Source organism: Zonotrichia leucophrys, chromosome 4 (genome assembly GCF_028769735.1).
Source record: "Zonotrichia leucophrys gambelii isolate GWCS_2022_RI chromosome 4, RI_Zleu_2.0, whole genome shotgun sequence".
Taxonomy (NCBI): domain Eukaryota; kingdom Metazoa; phylum Chordata; class Aves; order Passeriformes; family Passerellidae; genus Zonotrichia; species Zonotrichia leucophrys.
Window position 1 is genome coordinate 71,794,198 of NC_088173.1, and position 8,416 is coordinate 71,802,613.

At 62.0% G+C, this 8,416-nt stretch overlaps 1 protein-coding gene across 1 annotated transcript; it reads left to right on the forward strand.

Moving 5' to 3' along the window:
• Positions 1-381: 381 nt before the first annotated feature.
• Positions 382-7,182, forward strand: LOC135447386 (C-type lectin domain family 4 member F-like). The gene is made up of 6 exons (XM_064712325.1): positions 382-559; positions 2,905-2,985; positions 3,466-3,507; positions 4,143-4,294; positions 5,751-5,863; positions 7,026-7,182. Exons 1-6 carry the CDS (start codon positions 382-384, stop codon positions 7,180-7,182), a joined length of 723 nt encoding a protein of 240 aa, XP_064568395.1.
• Positions 7,183-8,416: the final 1,234 nt, after the last annotated feature.

An 8,416-nucleotide genomic window follows, 5' to 3' on the forward strand; every position in this document is an offset into this window, starting at 1 on the left:
GACAGGGACCAGCCCAGTGACAGAATCAGGACTGGGGACAGGGACACGGATGGGGACAGGATCAGACAGGGACACAGACAAGGAGAGAGCCAGGGACAAAGATGGGGACAGGATTGGGGACAGACAGGGACAGGGACCAGCCCAATGACAGAATCAGGACTGGGGACAGGGACAAGGATGGGGACAGGGTCAGGCACACACAGGGACACAGTCAGGGCTGGCCGCAGGGTCCAGCGCCCTCATCCCCTGCCTGTCCCCTGTGGGCGTGGGGGACACGCGTGACGCCGCCCGGGTGGCACCAGCGCGGTTCCTCTTCCCTGGCTGGCACGGGGCAGGAAGCGGGGCCAGCACCGTCCCTGTCCCCAGCGTGTCCCCAGGGCCATGTCCAACAGCCCCGACCTGTACGAGACGCTGGAGGTGCGGTACCCGCCCGCCCGGGACCGCGGGGACCCCCAGCTGTCGCCGGCGCTGTCGCCGCGATGTCGCGCGTGTCGCCGGGCGCTGGGCACGGCCGCGCTGCTGCTGCTGGCGGCGGGGCTGGCGGCGCTGGGCACCCTCTGTGAGTGGGGACAGCCATGGGGACAGCCAGGGGACAGCCATGGGGACAGCCAGGGGCGGGGGGACAGGCGGGAAGGGTGGGAGAGGGGCTGGGAAGGGACTGGGAATGGGATTGGGGTTTGGGGAGGGGCTGGGAAAGGGATTGGGGTTTGGGGAGGGGCTGGGAATGGGATTGGGGTTTGGAAAGGGACTGGGATTGGGGTTTGGGGAGGGACTGGGAATGGGATTGGGGTTTGGGGAGGGGCTGGGAAAGGGATTGGGGTTTGGAGAGGGGCTGGGAATGGGGCTAGGAAGGGGCTGCGGTTTGGGGATGGGTTGGGAAAGGGGCTGCGGTTTTTGGAGAGGTTGGGAAGGGGTTGGGGAAAGGGCTGGGAGTGGAGCTGGGGGTTTGGGGAGGGGTTGGGAAATGGGCTGGAAGAGGCTGGGGAGGGGTTGGGGACGGACTGGGAGGGGATGGAAGTGGGAAAGGGGTTTGGAAGGGGCTGGGCTTTGGGATAGGGGCTGGGAGAAGATGAGAATGGGGTTAGAAGAGGCTGGGGAGGAGTTGGGGAAGGGGCTGGGATTTGGAAAAGGGGCTGGGAGAGGATGGGAATGTGGAGGGGCTGGGGAGGGCTGGGAGCGGGAGAGGGATTGGGAAAGGGAATGGAAAGGGACTGGGAGAGGGGCTGGGGTTTGGGGAGGGTTGGGAGAGGGGATGGGAGTGGGAGAGGCGTTGGGAAAGGGGCTGGAAGGGGCTGGGGTTTGGAGGAGTGTCTGGGGAGGGGCTGGGAAAGGATGGGAACGGAGTTGGAAGAGGCTGGGGAGGGGTTGGGGAAGGGGCTGGAAGGGGGCTGGGGTTTGGGGAGGGGATGGGGTTTGGGAAAGGGGTTAGGAGGGTATGGAAGTGGGAGAGGGGTTGGGAAAGGGTCTGGGGTTTGGGATAGAGACTGGGAGTAGGGTTAGGAAGGGGCTGGGGTTTGGAGAGGGGCTGGAAGAGGGGCTGGGGCTGGGAATGGGTTCAGAAGAGGCTGGGGAGGAGTTGGGGAAGGGGCTGGGGTTTGGGGAGGGGATGGGAGTGGGAAAGGGGCTGGGATAGGGACTGGGGTTTGGGGAGAGGCTGGGAGTTGATGGGATTGGGCCTGGAAGAGGTTGGGGAGAGGTTGGGAGAAGGGGCTGGGAGGGGATGGAAGTGGGAAAGGGGCTAGAAAGGGGCTGGGGTTTGGGATGGGGCTGGGAGAAGATGAGAATGGAGTTAGAAGAGGCTGGGGAGGAGTTGGGGAAGGGGCTGGGCTTTGGGGAAGGGTTGGAAGGGGGCTGGGAGAGGGGCTGGGCTTTGGGATAGGGGCTGGGAGAAGATGGGAATGGGGAGGGGCTGGGGAGGGCTGGGAGCGGGAGAGGGATTGGGAAAGGGGCTGGAAAGGGACTGGGAGAGGGGCTGGGGTTTGGGGAGGGGTTGGGAGAGGGGCTGGAAGGGGGCTGGGGTTTGGGGAGGGGATGGGGTTTGGGAAAGGGGTTAGGAGGGTATGGAAGTGGGAGAGGGGTTGGGAAAGGGTCTGGGTTTGGAATAGAGACTGGGAGTAGGGTTAGGAAGGGGCTGGGGTTTGGAGAGGGGCTGGAAGAGGGGCTGGGGCTGGGAATTGGTTCAGAAGAGGCTGGGGAGGAGTTGGGGAAGGGGCTGGGGTTTGGGGAAGGGATGGGAGTGGGAAAGGGGCTGGGAGAGGGGCTGGGGTTTGGAGGAGTGTCTGGGGAGGGGCTGGGAAAGGGGCTGGGAGAGGATGGGAACGGAGTTGGAAGAGGCTGGGGAGGGGTTGGGGAAGGGGCTGGGGTTTGGGGAGGGGTTGGGAATGGGGAGGGGCTGGGGAGGGGATGGGAGTGGGACAGGGGTTGGGGAGGGGCTGGGAAAATGGCTGGAAAGGGGCTGGATGAGGGGTTAGGAAGGGGCTGCGGTTTGGGGAGGGGTTGGAGAGGGTCTGGGAGTCGGAAAGAGGTTGGGAAAGGGGCTGGGAAGGACCTGGAAGTGGGGCAGGAAGAGGCTGGGGAAGGGCTGGGAGAGGACGGGGATTGGGAGAATGACTGGGAGAGGGGCTGGGAGCGGGCAGGGAGTGACTGGGGGTCTCCGTGCAGGGGTCGCGGGTCCCCTCCCGGCGCTGTCGCCTCCCCAAAATGGGCACGGCCAGACCGAACTTCGGGGCGTTGTCTGGGTCGGGGGTCCTGGGCAGGGGTCGGGATGAGCTGGGGGAGCCGGGCAGGGATTGGGGATCGGGAGGGGACAGAGACCCCGGGCAGAGTCAGGAGGGGACAGGGACCCCCCTGGCAGTGACCCCGGGCAGGTCGGGGGTCCTGTCACACCCTGTCCCCCCTCCCCAGACGTGCAGAGCCGGGGGGAGCTGCGGGCGGCGCGGGCGGAGCTGGCGGCGGTCACCGACCCCCTGGGACCCGACCCCGACGGTGAGGGACCCCCGAGAGTGGCACTGTCCCCAAGCTGTCCCCAGACCCTGCCTGCAGCCCCCGGGCTGCCCCCGCTGTCCCCAGATGCCATGCACAGCCCTTGTCCCCAACCCCCGTCCTGTCCCCAAACCCTGACTTGCCCCCAAATCCTGTCCTGTCCCCAAATGCTGTTCACAGCCCCTGTCCCCAAATCCTGCCCACGGTCCCTGCCCCTGTCCCCAAATCTTGTCCCCACCCCTTGTCCCTAACCTGTGCCCATATCCTGCCCCAGTCCCTGTCCTCACAGTCTGTCCCCAGCCCTTGTCCCTGTCCCCAAACCTTGTCCCCTGTCCCCAAACTCTGTTCCCAGCTCCTGTCCCCAACCCTGTCGCCAGCCCATGTCCCCTTCCCCAAACTCTGTCCCCAGCCCTCGTCCCTGTCCCCAGCCCGTGTCCCCTGTCCCCAAAGCCAACTCCTGTTGCTGTCCCCGTGTCCCCACAGGTGACACCCCTTCAGCGGCACAGCGGCGGCAGGACCGGCTCGGTGGGTGACCGGGGAAGGTGACAAGGCGGTGACACGGGGTGTGACAAGGTGGTGACACGGGGTGTGACAGGGCGGTGACAAGGGTGTCGCCGTGTCCCCGCATAGGGCTGTGAGGTGCCGGGCTCGGGAGGTGACAAGGGCGGTGACAGAGGTGTGACAGGAGTGTGACACAGGGGTATGACAAGGGGTGTGGCCGTGTCCCCGCGTAGGGCAGTAGGCTGCCGGGCTCGGGGAGGTGACAAAGGCGGTGACAGGGGTGTGACACGGGGTGTGACAGGGGTGTGGCCGTGTCCCTGCATAGGGCTCTGGGGCACCGGGCTCGGGGAGGTGACAAGGTGTGACACTGGTGTGGCAGGGCGGTGGCAGGGGTGTGACAGGGGTGTGACACGGGGTGTTGCCGTGTCCCCGCGCAGGGCGGTGGGCCGCCAGGCTCGGGGAGGTGACAAGGGCAGTGACAGAGGTGTGTGACAAGGGGGATGTGACAAGGAGTGTGACAGAGGTGTGACACGGGGTGTGGCGGGGAGTGGCCGTGTCCCCGCGCAGGGCTGTGGGACGCCGGGCTCGGGGAGGTGACAAGGGCGGTAACAGGGGTGTGACACGGGGTGTGACACTGGCGTGGCCGTGTCCCCGCACAGGGCGGTGGCTGCAGGCGCTGGCGCTGGGCTGGCGCTACCACCGGGGCAAGATTTACCTGTTCTCGGTGCAGCGGCAGCCCTGGGCCGCGGCCGAGGCCGCTTGCGCGGTGACACACGCGCACCTGGCCTCTGTCACCAGCGCCGAGGAGCAGGTGAGGCTGGGGACACCCCTGGGCACGGCCACTGCTGCCCTGTCCTGCTCTGTCCCCTCCCACCAGAGCAGCGTCTGCCTGGGCACCTGTAGGGGCCTGTCCCCAAATCCTGTCCTGTCCCCAAATCCTGTCCCCAGATCCTGCACACTGCCCCTGTCCCTAAATCCTGTCCTGTTCCCAAATCCCAGCACAGCCCCTGTCCCTGTCCCCAAATCCTGTCCTGTTCCCAAATCCCAGGCACAGCCCCTGCCCCGTCCCCAAATCCTGTCCCCAGCGCATGCACACAGCCCTGTCCCCAAACCTTGTCCTGTCCCCAAATCACAGCACAGCCCCTGTCCCCAAATCCCATCCCCCAATCTTGCACACTGCCCCTGTCCCCAAATCCTGTCCTGTCCCCAAATCCTGTCCTGTCCCCAAATTCCATCCCCAAATCCTGGCACAGCCCCTGTCCCCAAATCCTGTCCTCTCCCCAATCCTGTCCCCAACCCCTGTTCCCAGTCCCTGTCAGGTCCCCAAATCCTGCACACAGCCCCTGTCCCCAAATCCCAGGTACAGATCCTGTCCCCAAATCCTGTCCCCAGGCCCTGTCCTGTCCCCCTTTACCTGCCCGTTGTTGTCCCCAACCCTGGTCCCCCACCCCCTCCTACCTGCACACCCCTTGTCCCCCCTTCCAATGTCCCCTCACCTGTCCCTGTGTCCCCTGCCACACTGTCCCGTGTCCCCCCATTCATGTCCCCTTCCCCACCCCATCCTAACTCTTCTTCTTGTCCCCTCTCCCCTGTCCCCAACTCTGCTGTCCCCTCCTGTGTCCCCTCACCTGTCCCACCTGTCCTCCTGTCCATGTCCCCCTTCCCACCCCATCCCACCTGTTCCCCTGTCCTTTGTCCCCCATTCTGCTGTCCCCTCATCTGTCCCCATGTCCCCTTCCCACTCCATCTCACCTGTTCCCCTTTCCCCCTTTTTTGTCCCCCATTCCCCCGTGTCCCATCACCTGTCCCCGTGTCCCCTCACCTGTCTCACCTGTCCCTCCTATGCCCCCCTTCCCACCTATTCTCCTTGCCCCCTTTCTCATGTCCCCCATTCCCCTGACCCTCATCTGCCCCCGTGTCCCCTTCCCTGTCCCCATGTCCTCTCACCTGTCCCTGTGTCCCCTCACCTGTCCCTGCATCCACGTCCCCCATCCCACCTGTTCCCCATGCCCCCTTTCCCCTTGCCCCCTTCTGCCGTGTCCCCATGTTCCCTCCCCTGTCCCCGTGTCCCCTTCCCACCCCATCCCACCTGTTCCCGTGTTCCCTTCCTGTGTCCCCTCACCTGTCCCCATGTCTCCTCCCATGTCTCCTCCTGTGTCCCCTCACCTGTCCCCATGTCCCCCTTCCCACCCCATCTCACCTGTTCCCCTTGCCCCCTTTCCCCCGTGTCCCCTCCCCTGTCCCTGTGTCCCCTCCCGTGTCCCCAGGCGTACCTGGCACGGGAGGCCCGGGGTGGCACCTACTGGATCGGGCTGACGGCCACGGGCACAGGGGGCTCCTGGCGCTGGTCAGATGGGACCCCCTATGTCCCCGAGCACAGGTGAGCGGGGTGGGGACACCTGGGGACACTTGGGGACATGGCTGGGCCTGAGTGCTGGGCAGGCTCAATCCCCCAGAAATCAGTGGGACAATCCCATTTATCCTGTGGGCTGATCCCCTAAATCCAATGGGATGACCCCACTAATCAAGAGGGGTGATCCCACTAATCCAGTGGGATCATTCCACTAATCCATGGGACTCAGATCCCCTAAATCCAGTGGGATGATCCACTCATATCCGGGAGGTTTAATCCCCCACAAATTCAGTGAGATGATCCGACTAGTCTATAGGGCTCAGATCCCCTAAATTCAGTGGGATGACCCCACTAACCCAGTGGGATGATCCCCTAAATCCATGGGGTTCAGATCCCCTAAATCTAGTGGGTTGATCCCCTAAATCCAGTGCGACAATCCCACTAACCCAGCGGGATGATCCCACTAATCCAGTGGGCTCAGATCCCCGAAATCCAATGGGAAGATCCCACTTCCAGCAGGATGACTCCACTAACCCAGTGTGTTGATCCCACTAATCCATGGGGCTCAGAACCCCTAAATCCAGTGAGATGATCCCCTAAATCTAGTGGGATGAACCCACTAATCCTGTGGGACAACCCCACCAATCCAGTGGGATGATCCCACTCCTATCCGGGAGGTTCAATCCCTCAGAAATTTAGTGGGATGATCCCACTAATCCATGAGACTCAGATCCCCTAAATCCAGTGGGGTGATCCCACTAATCCAGGGGACTCAGATCCCCCAGAAATTCAGTGGGATGATCCCACTAATCCAGTGGGACAATCCCACTAATCCATGGGGCACAGATCCCCTAAATCCAGTGGGGCGATCCCACCCATTTCCAGTGAGTTGATCCCCTAAATCCAGTGAGATCATCCCACTAATCCATGGGGCTCTGATCCCCTAAATCCAGTGGGTTCATCCCCTAAATCCAGTGGGGTGATCCCACTAAACCAGGGGGGTGATCCCCTAAATCCCTGGGGCTCAGATCCCCTAAATCCAGTGAGATCATCCCACAAATCCATGGGGCTCTTATCCCCTAAATCCAGTGGGTTCATCCCCTAAATCCAGTGGGGTGATCCCACTAAACCAGGGGGGTGATCCCCTAAATCCCTTGGGATGCCGCCCTGACCGGTGCCCTCGGGGCAGTTTCTGGGCTCCAGGGCAGCCGGACAGCACCGACCACGGCCAGTGGGGCGGCGAGAGCTGCGTGCAGATCCACCCGGTGGGCGCGGGGCTCTGGAACGACCACAACTGCAACTTCAGCTTCCCCTGGGTGTGCCAGAGGGACCTCAGCGTCCCCTGAGTGTCCCCTCGGGGTCACCTCGGCGAGTTGTCCCCAAGGAGGGCCGGGGGGTTATGGGGGTTTGGGAGGTTCTGGGAATTGTGGGGTGATCCTGTTAATGCTGAAGGATGATTCCTGGGGTCCAGGGAGCTCAGATACCTCCAAAAGTGCAGGATGATCCCTCCCAAACTGTGGGATGATCCCTCAAAAAGAATGGGATAATTCCCCTTACCCTGTGGGGCAATCCCTCCAAAACTGTGGGATGATCCCTCCAAAACTGTGGGATGATCATCCCTACCTTGTGGGATCACCGCTCTCATCCTGTGGGGTGATCCCACTCATATCCAGGAGATTCAATCCCCCAAAAATCAGTGGGATGATCCCCTTCATATCTAATAGGTTCAATCCCCCAAAAAATCAATTGGATGATCCCTCCCATCATGTGGGATCATCCCTCCCATCCTGTGGGGTGATCCCACTCATATCCAAGAGGTTCAATCCTTCAAAAATCAGTGGGATAATCCATCCAAAACCTGTGGGATGATCCCCTTCCCATCCTGTGGGATGATCCCCCTCATATCTAATAGGTTCAATCCCCCAAAAATCAGTGGGATGATTCCCCAAATCCAGAGGGTTCATCCCCCCCTCCCAAGGGTCCAGACCCACAACTGCAACTTCAGCTTCCCCTGGGTGTGCCAGAGGGACCTCAGTGCCCCCTGAGTGTCCCCATGGGGTCACCTTGGCGGAGTCACCTCGGTGAGTTGTGCCCAAGGAGGGGCAGGGGGGTTATGGGGGTTTGGGAGGTTCTGGGAATTGTGAGGTGACCCCGTTAATGCTGAATGGTTCCTGGATCCAGGGGGCTCAGATACCTCCAGAAATGTGGGATGATCCCTCCCAAAAATCAGTGGGGCGATCCCTTTTATCCCGTGGGATGATCCCTCCAAAACTGTGGGATGATCCCACTCATATCCAGGAAGCTCAATGCCCCAAAAAACAGTGGAATGATTCCTCTTATCCTGTGAGACAATCCCTCCAAAACTGTGGGATGATCCTTCAAAAAGAATGGGATAATTCCCCTTATCCTGTGGGATGATCCCTCCAAAACTGTGGCGTGATCCCCCTCACATCTAATAGGTTCAATCCCCCAAAAATCAATTGGATGATCCCTCCCACCCTGTGGGATGATCCCACTCATGTCCAGGAGATTCAATCCCCCAGAAATGAGTGGGTTGATCCCTCTTCATCCTATGGGATG

Bases quoted from the DNA above. Each gene is read 5' to 3' on its own strand.
- LOC135447386 (XM_064712325.1), top strand. From the start codon at position 382: ATGTCCAACAGCCCCGACCTGTACGAGACGCTGGAGGTGCGGTACCCG. The intron at 560-2,904 runs GTGAGTGGGGAC...CCCCCTCCCCAG, and splicing joins GGCGGCGCTGGGCACCCTCT to ACGTGCAGAGCCGGGGGGAG. The intron at 2,986-3,465 runs GTGAGGGACCCC...GTGTCCCCACAG, and splicing joins CCTGGGACCCGACCCCGACG to GTGACACCCCTTCAGCGGCA.